The sequence below is a fragment of the Phyllobates terribilis genome, unplaced genomic scaffold, assembly GCF_046119375.1.
Source record: "Phyllobates terribilis strain yellow unplaced genomic scaffold, ASM4611937v1 Scaffold_5__5_contigs__length_657084704, whole genome shotgun sequence".
Lineage (NCBI taxonomy): Eukaryota > Metazoa > Chordata > Amphibia > Anura > Dendrobatidae > Phyllobates > Phyllobates terribilis.
Window position 1 is genome coordinate 315180974 of NW_027362765.1, and position 14985 is coordinate 315195958.

The 14985-nt window shown below is 43.2% G+C and overlaps 1 protein-coding gene across 1 annotated transcript; it reads left to right on the top strand.

The window, feature by feature from the left end:
* The first annotated feature begins 408 nt into the window (after window positions 1-408).
* Window positions 409-12694, top strand: LOC141273082 (uncharacterized). The gene is made up of 5 exons (XM_073684442.1): window positions 409-875; window positions 4756-4899; window positions 7114-7263; window positions 7906-7990; window positions 8280-12694. The coding sequence occupies exons 1-5, from the start codon at window positions 852-854 to the stop codon at window positions 10472-10474; spliced, it is 2598 nt and encodes an 865-aa protein (XP_073540543.1). The 5' UTR covers window positions 409-851; the 3' UTR covers window positions 10475-12694.
* Window positions 12695-14985: the final 2291 nt, after the last annotated feature.

Consider the following 14985-nt stretch of genomic DNA (forward strand, 5'->3'; position numbering starts at 1 on the left):
ATCCCATTGGGGACCATGGGGTGCGGATATACATGCGTTTTTCAAGCGTTTACGCTGCGGAAATTCCGCAGCATATACGCTTGAAAAATGCTACGTGGGCACACAGCCATAACCCACATGCAAAAATGCATGAAAAAACGCTTCTACCTGGCGGGAAAAACGCATGTAAAATCCACATGCGTTTTTCCTGCCAGAGAGAAATGGAAAAAATCTGCTTCATTTCTGCATCGTGGGCACATAGCCTAAGGTGATAACTCCGTGACAGCGTATATACACGTCCATGGTGCTGCCAGCCAGCATCAGAGCCCCACTGCGCATGTGTAGTCGCTTCTTTCCTGCCTATGCCCTCTGAGCTTCCTTTCTGCGCATGCTCCATTCACACTGCGGCGTCCAGTTACTATAGGAACAAGGATCTGACGTCACGCTCAGTGAAAAGCTTGGAACTACATTTCCCATGATGCGCCACGGATACCGGAGCCAACGTCGGGCCTTTGTCCGGAGCACAGAGGACTGAGCGGCGTTTGCTCGGTAACCCAGGCCTTGAGGAGTAGGAGGGCTGCTGGTGCGGTGCCGGCTGACCTCGGAGGATGCTCCGTGCGTGGCGTCATTGTGTCCACACATGACATGTGGGTGATGTGGATACCGCATTATAGCGCACACCCAGCCGCTTCAGAACCTCTTTGAGCAGCTGACGTTGGACCTTGAAATGGGCACTATCTTATTGTGATGCCAATCCGGAGCCTCCTCTGTGTTAACCTTTTAAATGCTGAGCCGTTTTTCTTTTTTTCCTGTGGGTGTTATGGCGTCATCAGCCGGTCACATGACCAGCCCCGCTGCGCTGCTCTGAGCTGATGAAGGAGGAGACAGTTTGGACAGTAAGTGATTCCTGTTCTACAGGTACTGGGGTGGGCATGCCATGGGGGCAGCTGCTGACCTACAGGGCCCATACACAGGGGCCTCCCCTGTTAGCACTGTACCTTCAGCTCCGTTAGTGGGGTGCACTGCTCTATAGGACCACCGGAGACCTGCACAGTACACCGCTTCGTTCTCTCCGGCAGTCCCATAGAGAATGAATGGAGCAGAGGAGCTCATGATCCACCACTGCTTCATCCAGACCCCCGTTATGTGATCGGTGGGACCCCCAGTTATCAGTATATGCCTGTTCCCTACTCTGTGGACAGGTGATGACCTACTTGGTGCACCATCCCCTTGGTAGGTGGCATAAAAATTAGCACTAACTAAAGAGGCCCATATATCTGGAAACGTATGACTGAGTAAAACCTGCCCATACTGACCTAGTGACAGCCCCTTACTCCGTAACTTCCAGGCTGCCATCTTCATTCCGTTTTTCTTTTTTTTAGACCTGATCACTTGTCATTTACAACCTGCTCCAGACGTACATGGACAGACAGAATTATACGCTAGTATATTGGTTTGGAGACAAAGCAATGAACATGTGATTGACGGTTAACTTTAACGTAAGGGGTTTTATAAAATGATTGCATTAAAGCAGGGATGTCACACTCAAAACACACAGAGGGCCAAAATGAAAAGTTTGGACAAAGTCGCGGGCCAGCCAGCATACAGTATAATGAGCCCCACATAGTCCTCCGTACAGTATAATGAGCCCCACATAGTGCTTCATACAGTATAATGGGCCCCACATAGTGCTTCATACAGTATAATGGGCCCCACATAGTCCTCCATACAGAATAATGGCCCCACATAGTCCTCCATACAGAATAATGGCCCCACATAGTCCTCCATACAGAATAATGGGCCCCTCATAGTCCTCCATACAGAATAATGGCCCCACATAGTTCTCCATACAGAATAATGCGCCCCGCGTAGTCCTCCATACAGAATAGCGGGCCCCGCGTAGTCCTCCATGCAGAATAGCGGGCCCCGCGTAGTCCTCCATGCAGAATAGCGGGCCCCGCGTAGTCCTCCATGCAGAATAGCGGGCCCCGCGTAGTCCTCCATGCAGAATAGCGGGCCCCGCGTAGTCCTCCATGCAGAATAGCGGGCCCCGCGTAGTCCTCCATGCAGAATAGCGGGCCCCGCGTAGTCCTCCATGCAGAATAGCGGGCCCCGCGTAGTCCTCCATGCAGAATAGCGGGCCCCGCGTAGTCCTCCATGCAGAATAGCGGGCCCCGCGTAGTCCTCCATGCAGAATAGCGGGCCCCGCGTAGTCCTCCATGCAAAATAGCGGGCCCCGCGTAGTCCTCCATGCAGAATAGCGGGCCCCGCGTAGTCCTCCATGCAGAATAGCGGGCCCCGCGTAGTCCTCCATGCAGAATAGCGGGCCCCGCGTAGTCCTCCATGCAGAATAGCGGGCCCCGCGTAGTCCTCCATGCAGAATAGCGGGCCCCGCGTAGTCCTCCATGCAGAATAGCGGGCCCCGCGTAGTCCTCCATGCAGAATAGCGGGCCCCGCGTAGTCCTCCATGCAGAGTAGCGGGGCCCCGCGTAGTCCTCCATACAGAGTAGCGGGCCACACCTAGGGGTGGTGGTTCTGGTGTTGCGAGCCAAATAAAATCACCCTGCAGGTCAGATTTGGCCCACGGTCCAGAGTTTGACGTGTATGCATTAAAGGGTTACTCTCATCTCATCCATTCATGACACTAATCTATGTGCCTATGGCCCGGCCAGAAGTGGTTGGGGACCAGAAACGGCTGAGCAGACAGCGCTATGTGTTCATAACTTCTATAGGAGTGAGAAGGAGTCACAGAAAAGGCAATGGGCTGCCCACTTGGCTGTTTCCAGAGGTCCCCGCTCCTGTTGGAGCTTAGACCCAGATACTCCTGTCTCAGCCATAAATGGATCAGATGGGGAATAACTCTTTATCTGTTTAGGAATTACAGAAGTTTTTAGTCTCTCCATTGTCATATGCTCAGAAATAATTGGACAAATGACTCGTAAGAAATGTCATGGTCCCATGTGGTCTGTTAGCTCATTATTTCGTGAAAAATTTAAAGTTTACTGAAAGTTCAATATTGACCCATTTGTGGCATTCATTATTGATATCAGATTGGTAGGGGTCTGTATCCTGGCACAAAGACCGATCAGCTGATCGAAGAGACTGCCGCGCACCGGGCTGCTACTGCACTGTATATTGTGTATTGTCTGTGAATGGTACTGCAGCTCATTCCTGGTAAAGTGAATGGGTCAGCGTTATTAAAGTCTCTGAATTGCCATTTTAGGGCATGTTCACATGGTGTAGACATAAAATCCACTTTACATTCTGCATTGGCTGTATAATAGTGCTATTAAGGATCTTATGAGTGCAGCTAAAAAGTGAGAGAGCTCAGATATCCAAGTGCATCGCATCTTCGCCAACCTGACTGACAGCTATAGCTTGTACTGAGCAGTGTGAGATTTCAGCAGGGAGGAGGGACATTGAGGAAATGTCAATCAGGCTAGAATGGTGGCAGAGATTGTATTGAACTTTCAAAAAGGATTATACTGCCACCATGACATGGATTATCAAAGTAAATGTATCAGCCTCATCAGATCTTTGTGTGGAGTTTGTATTTTAAAGTCAGGTGACAGATCCTCTTTAAAAAAAAACTAACAAACAGGAATGTACTGGTGACCTCAGCAAATCCAAAACGTCTGAAAGAAAATGGAAGACAAAAGGGTGGATTATTTCTGAATTCTTTTCTTGGTAAGTTTTTATACATCATCTGGTAAAAAATTCTAGAACAGTGCTTTACAGTAAAAACGAATCATGATCAAAACATACCACAAATGCAGCCCAATAGCTTCTTAATGACCTGTTAGATATATCGGGCACAGGTGTACTGAGCAGGCTTCAGATCTGAGTCCGCTCCATACATAGCAGCTGCTGGCTGTGTCATACAGCCAGCACCTTCCTCTTGAAGAATCAGTGGGAGCTAGCTCTGATCTCTGCTTGTTAGAGTTTTTTTTCCAGCTGAACATAAATTTCTGCAGTTACTCTTATGTGGCTGCAGATTTCCAAATCCTGACAGTGTGCCATATATTCAATGTCAGGATTTCCCAGAGTTGCCAGATCCAGCAGTTGTCATGTGGCCGCAAGTATCCAGTTTGCATGGATTCTACATTCTCATCTGCTTCTCCAAATCGAGCATTAAGAGAAGCTAGTTGGTACGTGACAGCAAGTCTCATACAAAAGAAATATAAATATAAGACAAAGATAGCTAATAAACACAAAATGCAGTTTTTATTATTAAGGGAAAAAGAAATGCAAACCTTGATTTTAAATACTGCATTTTGTGTTATCTTTATCTAATATTTACATTTGTTTTGTGATCTGAAACATTTAAGTGTGACAAACATGCAAAAGAGTAAGGAATCAGAAAGGGGGCAAACACTTTTTCACACCTCTCTATGCCCCTACTAGGTCCACAACTGAAGAAACACATAAAAGGGGTCTGGTATGAATGTAGGTATCTGAGGATGAAATGATAGAGGGTCGAGGAGGGACATTGTACATCTGTCTAACCAGAAGGTTTGGAAACTAAACCTCTGTCATAAAGAGTAGTGAAGACAGAAATGGATAAATTACCCAGAGCAAGTCAGATCCCGGGTTAGAAAATGAAAGAAAAAGTAGTGATTGCATTGGTTACTCTTGATTCCGACTATTCCTTATGCATTCCAGTTCTATGGGGATGACAGCAGCACAAGAGGAAACCTGAGAATTGATCGAATAGAAAGGAAGAAAATGATATGCCGACTAGAGGACCTGTCTCATCTTCATTTTGTTTTTTATCAGGCCCTTGTCATCAACTCAGACACAGGTCTTGGGAGTCAGGCCTCGCCCCTGTGCGATATATGGAAGATGGAGATGGAAAAGAATCACATGATGGAGAGGATCCTGAGCCTTGTCTTGGAGATCGTCTACTTGCTTATCGAAGAGGTGAGATCTTCGGTGGTTCTGAATCAAGTGAATTTCCTAGAAAATTGTGAGATACTCCTATTACTTTGCACTCAGTTCTTTAGGTCTTAGGCTCTGTGCCCACGACCCGGACGTACCAGCGCTTTGGACGCAGCATATTTTTGCTGCATCCAAAACGCTGCATTCTATTGAACGCAGGTAAATCCACATGTGTTCACTGAATCATGCAGATTTACCGCGTTCAATACATTCTAGTGGTCAAATTTCTGTTGCGGAGACTAGCGATTCGGCAAGAGAAAATGCTGCAGTCCTGAAAGACGCGCCACATGTCAGTGTCCGCGGGTTATCCGCAGCCTCAGATGCACGCATAGTGGACATGGTATTTCTAGAGATCCCATCCACTATGCTGTAACATCTGGACGCTGCGGCTTTGACGCTGTATAAATACGCAGCGTCAAACCTGCACTATTTCCTGATCACGGGCACATACCCAAACTCACCCGCAGCATTTCCTAATCGTGGGCACATACCCTTCATTACCCCCTTTAACAGAACAGACAAATGTGATCTTTAGAATTTTCATTTTTGCATTTTGGGAGCCTTAATTTTTAGTAATTTTTGTATGCTTGGAAATACGACACTGCTGATAATTTCGGTGTTCGGATAGGGTTCATCCTTATAAATATCAGTATTAAGAGAATTCGGCACTCTTGGATGGATAATGAAAAAAATACATTTATTTTGTATTGTCCACTGCAGAGTATAAAAAAAATTGTGGCGTTTTGGTCTAAATGACCTTCATCAAACAAACGCTGAATGAGATACAATACTGTATATTAGGAAAAATAAAAAAATATGTGAACCATCTGCCACATTGAACATGATCATAATATAAATTGTCCACAAAACAAGAAACAAAAGGAATAATACATTTATATAAAAGAGGGAAGATAACATATAAAAGAGAACAAAGTCACAAAATAATATAATGCGACTATTCATATGGATCTGAAGATACCTAAGGCTACATTCCCACTATGAGCTTTTGGTGAGTTTTTGGTGCTGCAGATTGCCTGCATCCAATAAGTAAAATAGCGAGAAAAACTCACCCAAAACTCATCATGGGAATGTAGCAATATGAAGAATTCCTAAGTATACATGGTAGTAATGTAAGGCATGAACCAGTGTAGGTATGTGACTCCTGGACCAGAGCACTTGCCCACCAGAAGCACTATTACCATCCGAATAGGGAATACTGTCAGGAAAGACAAGGACTCACCAGGTGCAGGATAGGACTATAGAAGATGAAAGTGCGGCAGGACTACAGCGACAACCAGAGCTTAGGAATATATTTTGTGACTTTGTTTTTGATCTTTTCCCTCTGTTGTACTTTGTCTCCCCTTTTTTATATGGATGTATTATTTCTGTTACACTTTGCGATGATCAAGTCCGCCGTCTCAGATGATTCACACATTTCCTAGACCTGTTTTTTTATTTTATTCTTCTTATTATACAGTATTGTATCTTTCAGTGTTTGTTTGATGAAGGTCATTTAGACTGAAACGTCACAATTTTTACACTGTGCAATGAACAACACAAATAAATATATTGTTTTTCTTTTATTTTTGCACATGTGCCTGTACATACATCATAGTTTTTTGAGACCCTTTAGTGCTGTGTTCCCCAAACAGGTCATGTTTTCAGGATTTCCTTAGTATTGCACAGGTGATAATTGCATCACCTGCACAGGCAATAATCCCATCACGTGTAATTCTAAGGAAATCCTGAAAACATGACCTGTTGGTGGACCTTGAGGACTGGAGTTGGGGAACACTGCCTTAGTGATATAAATGTTTGTCATATGTGTGCAGGGAGACTATGGAGCGTGCTCAGGATTGGGGCTCGCTCTCTATCAGTCCTGCTGGCTGTGTTTTACAGCTGACACCGGCCTCCAATTGACAGGACAATTTACTGCAATACATATTATTTATGCATGCAAAATGCATGCTATGCTGTCAATTTTGAGTGACTAGTTACAGCTCTGATCAGTATGACTAATATGTAGAAATAGGGGGCATATACTTTTGCACAGACTTGAATTTACTGTAGGTCTCTACTGATGTGTATTCCTACTAAACAAGCTTATCTAAACTATTTCTACCTCTTTACCTAAAGCTTCCTGGTGTTCTTTCTATGGTGATTTTTACAAACTGTTATAAATCTTTCCTTGAACAGGATTATGTCATTGTGAAGAACTCCGGTGACAATGTGGCGTACAAGAGCAGCTCCCAGAGCCCCAAAATGGACCATGAACAAGACTTGGAGAAGAAAACCAATAGGGTGGTAGACCTCACCAGCAAGGTCCTGCAGCTTCTGACTGGAGAGGTGAGTCCTATACAGTGTACATGGAAAACAGGCAGAATTAAGACATACCAAAGGAAAAAAGATGGGTCCAATTTCCATCAGTGTGCTGAGTTTTTCATCAGTTTGGTCCGTGTGTTCGTTTTTCTCAAGCTCCTCAAGCCATCTGTGAAAAACAAGCCGCACTGGGAGACAACTCCGATGGAATTGGAGTGCTGTCCAAATTTTTCACAGACTTATTGTATTGGCGAGTTTGATTGGATCAAAATTAGACATTTTTTTTTTGCGCAACAAAAAGATGGACTCCTGAATAACCCCATAGGCTACAATGATCTGTGTTCTATCCTTGAGAAATACAGAAAAGGTGAGTTATATGCAGAATAGGCATAGATATGGTGGCAACTTATGTTGTTTTAAAAATGTATTTCTTTGGAAATTGTAATTTTTTTGTTTTTTTGAGAAACCGTGCCACTTTTGTCCATAGACAGTTTCTTGTATTGCACGATTTAAGTGAATTAGGTAGAGCTGTGATACAGAAAATAGCTCCTGGACAAGAATGGCACTGTTCCAGGTCAGCTGTTTTTCTTATCCTACACAACTAATTCATATAAGATTGATTTCATAAAATTAATTGATTGTATTTTTTGTGCCGCATTATACTTGCAGGCAAACAATGACATGGATGGGGAAGACGCACCGAAGCAGGGTGAAGAGAAGAGAAAGACAGGCGATCACCAGTCTGACTTTGAGGGTAAGGAAAGTTTTGACTGCTATGTATTTACCTCTGGAGCGATAAAATGTAATAAAAAATATATATATATATATATATATATATATATATATATATATATATATTAGTGTGTACATAACATATATATTGGAGAGTTAAACAAGCATTATTTTAGTATTTTTTTAGAGCCTCCATTATCACTACCCCTCCCCAGATATTCTCTAAAACTCGTCAACTGTCATCTTCTAGATGAATTCTGCACTTGCCAATGCCATTCTCATAAGGACTTACACTTTATTCTTTCCAATAGGGTCGTCTGCTGACATGCCTGGAGTTCATCTAATATCTGAACCAGTGCCTATTAAAACAGACAGGCCTGATGCTGACATCACCCAAGAAAACTCCATAACCTTGTGTCGAGATAGCTCAACACAAACAGATGATGCCAGCCCCAGTGAAATTGGACCTCTCCCTGAAATATATATACATGTTCCCATTGACCAAACAGAATATTTATCTATTTGCAAGAAGGGAGGCACATCATCTGGTGACTCTGCATTCATTGCTAGTAACATTTGTAATCCCTTGGTACATACAGTGTTACATGGCAGTAATGATGAGAATGTAATAACCAGCAAAGAATATGGATCTGTAGATATTAAACCCACCACAACTGAATACAGAGTAATAAAAATTAAGGAGGAACCTGTTGATTGGGCCGAAGAAGATTCCCGATTAGATGAGCTCCCTATAAAAATTGAACACATACATACTCGACCTAAGAACAATGTTTCTTTATATCCCCAAGTTCTAATGGACCAATCACCAACACCATATACAAGCATGCAGATTAAGCAAGAACCAGCCTCGGAAGAAGAGGGATCTCTCATAGAGACTGGCATATCAGTATCCTTAGAACAATCACAAAGGCACTTCATACTAGCTGAAAGCGCTGAAGGAAGTTTCAGGGACACGGATATCAATACAGGCTCTGAAAATTCCCAAACGGATTATGGCTCTACTTTTATAAAGGGACCGTACTATGAAGATGACGAAATGCAAACAAGCACTGAAGATCTATCCGTTTCTCAGTTATACCAGGAACCATATATGGAGGAGATTACGTATGAATATTATTCCGCTCATTCCAGCAACTTACACCAGAAAGCAGACAATCAGGACAAACCGTATTCTTGTTCAGAATGTGGTAAGTGTTTCAAATACAACAGTCTTCTCCTCCATCACTCTAAATCTCATCAGAAGAAGCCACTGATATGTTGTGAATGTGGAAAACAGTATTCTTGTAAGACCGAGTTCGATATACATCAGAGGATTCACACTGGTGAAAAGCCTTTTGTTTGCTCAAACTGCGGGAAAGGCTTCCGAAGGAAATCTCATATGCTCCGACACCAACGAATTCACGGAGATAAGGAGATCTATCCCTGTCCAGAATGTGGTAAGTCTTTTCATCGCCAGGATGTCCTAAACCAACATCGTAAAATACACAAAACAAACCAAGTGGAGGTCTACACTCCCACTAAACATGCTCAACCACAAGACCCTTATACGGCCTATGACCAGATTGAGAGGTTTCCATGCTCTGAATGTGGGGAAAGCTTTGATGATGCCTCTCAACTTGAGGAACACCAAGGCGTTCATGCAGGGGAGAAGCCATTTTCTTGCACACAGTGTGGCAAATCATTCCGTTTTGAAGCTCTTCTGGAGTTGCATTGGGGTAGCCACATTGCTGCAGTTTCATGCCCTGAATGCGATAAGAGTTTTGCAAGTCAGAGTCTTCTTAACCATCACCTGAAAAGTCATGCAGGAGCAACTGATTGCATTTGTTCTGAATGCGGAAAAGAATTCCCCAGTCGGTCCCAACTGGCTGACCACTACAGAACACATACAGGAGAGAAACCATACATGTGCCCTGATTGTGGCAAATATTTCCGTAGGAAAGCACATGTTGTTAGGCATCGCAAAATCCATAAGGGTAATAAACCATTTTCCTGTCTAGAATGTGGAAAATGCTTTGAGAATCTAGAGTTTCTTGAACGACATGCAAAAATGCACAAGAAGAAAAGACCATACATCTGCTCTCAGTGCGGGAAAAGTTACACCAAAAAGTCTCATCTAGCCAGACACCAGAGGACACACACTAAACAAACCACACATACTTGTCCCCAATGTGGAGAAGGCTTCCAGTATCCTGCCCTCTTGGCTCAACATATGAAACTTCATACTGGGGAAACAGACTATGAATGTCCTTGTTGTGATAAGACCTTCACATCAGACACGGCTCTCCTTAGACATCAAAAAATACATTCAAAAGAAAAGTCTTTCACGTGCGCCGAATGTGGGAAAAGTTTCACCTTCTATTCCCTTTTCATGAGGCATCAGACCACACACACAGGAGAAAAGCCTTATGCGTGTCCGGAGTGTGGAAAACGGTTCACGCGAGATTCGCATCTGGTGAGACACCGGCGACTACACGACAACCCATAAGCTATAATCTTTGTGATAAGTGTAAAAGAAAAAAAAAAGCTCCCTGGATCCATTACTAAGTCTATGAAATTTGCTATTTATTTAGTGCATTTTTATTATTTCACAAACGTTTCTGGAATGTGCATGGCCCTTGGAACTATTGATTTGATTCCAACTTTTTTTTCTTTGTTTCTCACTTTATATTGTTAATGTGAAAAAAAAATCTGCTTTGAAGCCAGCTGGGATTTGCTGTGGTTCTGATCCCATTGCCTCAGAAAAGTATAATTTGCCTGTTCTCATGAAGAGGTGAAGGAGGTGGGTCAGTCCTTAAATACGGAATCAGCCTGCATTATGGTTGTGATTTGTCTATCATTTGTTACAACATTCGGGGTATTATGGCACCCAAGATCTCAGGGAGGTGTGTTCCTGCATAGTCTCATGTGGGATAGCATGTAGTCAGTCCTTGGGCATCACAAACTAGAAGTAAAACCAGATGGGCAGGAATGACAACTTTTGGACAGGTAATGTCTCCACAATGGTTTAACCACCATATGGTAGGACGACCATGTTTGGTGGCAGCAGCTAAGATCCAGGATAGTCGGGAGTGCGATTATGCGCTCATCCTGTGCGGTTGTCAAAAGCATCAGGAGAGAAAGGAAATCCAATCCTACTGGGTATTGATGTGATAGTTACTGGTGTGACAACAGTTGGCTCCTCCATCCATAATATGTGCAATTTACCCAAACCAATCCTTCAGGTTGTGTGTGGATAAGTCTGTTGTTTTTTAGTGTCTTGGGATCATGGTTTTAACTAAGTGGAGCAGGTGCTAGTTAAGAAATCATATCTTGGCCTAGGGGGAAGCGTTAGAAGGGCTCCTGTCACTTAGCGAATGATCTGCATGGTGGGGATCCAGAAGGCCAGTAGATGTTGAGCATCCCTATTTAACATGTATAAAGTGCTTCCTAGAGCTGCACAGCAACAGCAGCTGTTTGGGACCACTGATGAAGAAACGTGTACTGTACACCATCAAGCCAAAATATTTAAAACTTATTTTGAGGCTTTGGTTGCCATGGCAACTTTCTTAAAGCAGTCATGCACTTTTAATTCATTGGGTTTCCGAAAACTTTATCTAAACTGATCTCTTGTGCGGTATGATAAAAGGGTGGCTGTAGTGACATAAACGCAAAAGGTTTATATACTGTATAGAAAAATTACATGTAGTGAGCACATAGCTGATAAGTAAAGACCCTCAAGGACCTGGAATGTATGATGTAATTCAGCAGATATGTAAAAATATTAACATATGAGGTCATAAAAGCAAGGAGTATTGTCTGCAAGAATTGAGAGGTGTTAGAAGATGCCCATCATTGGTACAAGGGATGGCCGCTTTATTAGTAATCAACATAGGAATCCTTATGCTGATATCTAGTGGTTGATACAACCACATTGCAGTGTCCATTTTATGCAAGTAAAGCCAGTCTCACCATGTGCAACGGAAGTGACTGTATTATGGAAGTCTAAAGCTGAAGGGGAAAGCTCAATATTCAGGTATTTTAGGGTTTCTGCTGGCAGCGGAATGATTTTCGGTTATTGCTACAGCAGAATGGCATGATTAGGGGGCGCCACAAGGAGAACCTGCCTGGTGCCACCAGCTGTAGGAACAGATTTCATTTGATTGATGGCCGTTTGTAGGTTTCTTTATGTTGTACAGACATATACCATTAGAGGAGGAGCTGGATTGTGAATCGAGCAATTAAACACTTTTTCTCCAGCTGAATGTATGTACTGATGAGTGAGCTGTAAAGTGACTTGAAAGTCATAAAAATAAACTCTGTTTTCTACATGGAAATTGTCCTGAATTGTTACTATGATACATAAATGTGAAAATAAATGTGAAATTAGTGGTTACAGTGCAAGTATTTAATCCTCAAAAGTGGGAAAAAAGAAAGGCTTGCTCTACCTGAGGCCTAGTACTGAGGATGTTGAGGACTCTAAGCAATGCTGTAGCCCCAGACCGAAGGCGATGGAGAACCTCTGGTGAGCACTAGGGCTCATGCAGACCAAGTGTACCAGTGGATAACTGCTGTTATTTCACATGTAACACTCAGACCTGTGGTTGTTTCCACTGACCTGAACTTAAAGTGCCATAGTACCCTACACTATCAGTAAATTCTGTTCCACAGGGATCCAGATGTGATATCTACACCTAAATATGGGCACAGAGTGCACATTTCAAACCTCCTCACAAAAATTTGTATGGATTTGACTATTTAAGAACCCTCACAATTTTATGCCCCTTCTGGTACACTAAAGGATTTAATATGGATTTCTCGCGGTAAGCTACTTAGGTTCTGATGATACCCTAATCCATGTATCCTGAAATGCTGCCTTTACTAAACATGGCATCATGTATTGTTGTCATTAGCCATACTGATCTAAAACACTGACTACTCGAAAGCCACTATTGGGAGTAGAGTGACTGTCAGGAGGCCTGTAAGCCATCCCCAGGACTTCCAAGCATGCTTGGGGTTGGAGCTACATGACTATTGCCCAACAGTTACCATATAACGGCAGGAGCTAGAGACTCGATGAAGCCGATTGAACAGATCATAACACTCACTAATGCTGGATTCACAAACAACGTTTTTTCAAAATGCAGCTGCTAAAGATATGGCATTTTTTACATATTTCCCCATAGACTTCTCTGGAGGAATTGAAAACACAAATGTTATAACAAAAAAAAACTCCCACTGACGTTTTAATATGCTTTTTGTGCATTTTAAAAGATAGAACATCAGACTATGTAAAGGAAGCCTACATGTTCACATGATCCCATTGTGCATTTTTTTATGCTTCGATTTTCCAAAATTGCTGCACATAAGTTTTTGATTTTACTAAGATTTGGGAAAATAGGGATGAAAAAAAACCAAAACGCTGCTCAATGGCATCATGTGAACACGGCCTAAGAGGTTTAGTGTTGCTGCATTATTATGCTGCTTTTTTTCAGGCCTCTGTTGTTACAGAAGTCTCTAAAGAATAATAAAAAAAAAAACACGCCATAATATGCTTACTACAAATTTAATGAACTTAAAACAACAACAACAATGCAGTGAAAAACGCATTTCATGGTTTGTTTTTTAATGAAATGTTTGGCAAACACTCCCCTTCCTCACTATATGATTACTGCTCCTCAATAAAAATGTTTCCTACCCTCTTTGCTGTGTGAGATGCTTTTCTACTAAACAGAGGTTAGGATGCCTGAAGATCCCCCACACGTTAGAGAACGGTCACTCGAATCGGCCAATTTCGGCAGGACAATCCAACCATTTACAGTGGGTGAAATAGAATATTGGTAACGTATTCAATACTTAAGTAAATATATATCCAAGGATACATTCCCACCATGGGTTTTTGACGCTGCATATTTAAAAAAAAAATGCAAGTAACCTATCTTATTGGGTGCAGAAATGGTGCAGAAAATATGCAACATCAAAAACACTACAAAAAGCTCATTGTTGGAACGTAGCCTAAAGGTGCTCTTGACATGAAATTCTCACCAGATGTCGGTAACAACCCACCGACTTTGGAAGAGAGTGTATAAACCTGTCTATAACAACCTCCACCATCTGTGCTGGGGAGGAAGATTCAGGTTGCAACCACTTTTGGACCAGGTGTAGGAGGTCGAACATCTGGGACCGGGGCGCTTTGTCACTGCCATAGGCCCAATGATGCACCCGTTGCGCCCTGACAGTCAGAGTCACTCCCAAGCGTGCCAAAATCTCAGTTTTCAATTTAGCATACTCTTTCGCGTCCTGCAAGGCCAAGTCATAATAGGCCTTCTGCGGCTTGCCTGTCAAATATGGCGCTAGTACCTCTGCCCACTGCTCTGGAGGCAATTTCTCCCGCTCTGCTACCCTCTCAAAGACCGTCAGGAACCAGTCATCACCTGGATTTGAGGATGTGGCGGTTTACCTGCCACGGATCTGCTCTGCCAGGATTTCCATTAATCTTTGCTGCTGTTGGATCTGCTGCATCAGAAGTTTATTTGTTTCCTGCTGCTGCTCCCGATGCTGCTGCTGGCTCTGCTGCATGCTCTGCTGGCTCTGCAGATACTGCGCCTGCTGTTGCTGAAGTTGCGGCTGGTGCTGCGCTTGTTGCGCCTGCTGTGCCTGCAACAGATGTTTAAGCAGGTCCTCCATTTTGTCCGGCGACACTTGCTGGCTTATGGCCGACTTCACCCAGGACATATACGTCTTCTTGTAGCAGTCACACTGCCGCTAGGGATCTGTGCCCGTGCTTCTAGCACCAATTGTAGGGATTTGTACTCACAGCTGCGTTGGATGTAGGCACAGGTTCACACAGAGATGCAGTCCGCGGGTTCAAACAAACTGGTGGTTTATTTAGTGTCCATACACCAGTGAGGAAACAAAAGTAACAACCTTTTCCTGGCACAAAAATGAATAACATAACAAAGCTCAAAATAACAAGTCCATGCAGCACGGCCTCAGCCGTTTAAACAAAGTGCCTTTCTC

Bases quoted from the DNA above. Each gene is read 5' to 3' on its own strand.
- LOC141273082 (XM_073684442.1), top strand. From the start codon at position 852: ATGAAGGAGGAGACAGTTTGGACA. The intron at 876-4,755 runs GTAAGTGATTCC...GTTTTTTATCAG, and splicing joins AGGAGGAGACAGTTTGGACA to GCCCTTGTCATCAACTCAGA. The intron at 4,900-7,113 runs GTGAGATCTTCG...TTCCTTGAACAG, and splicing joins TCTACTTGCTTATCGAAGAG to GATTATGTCATTGTGAAGAA.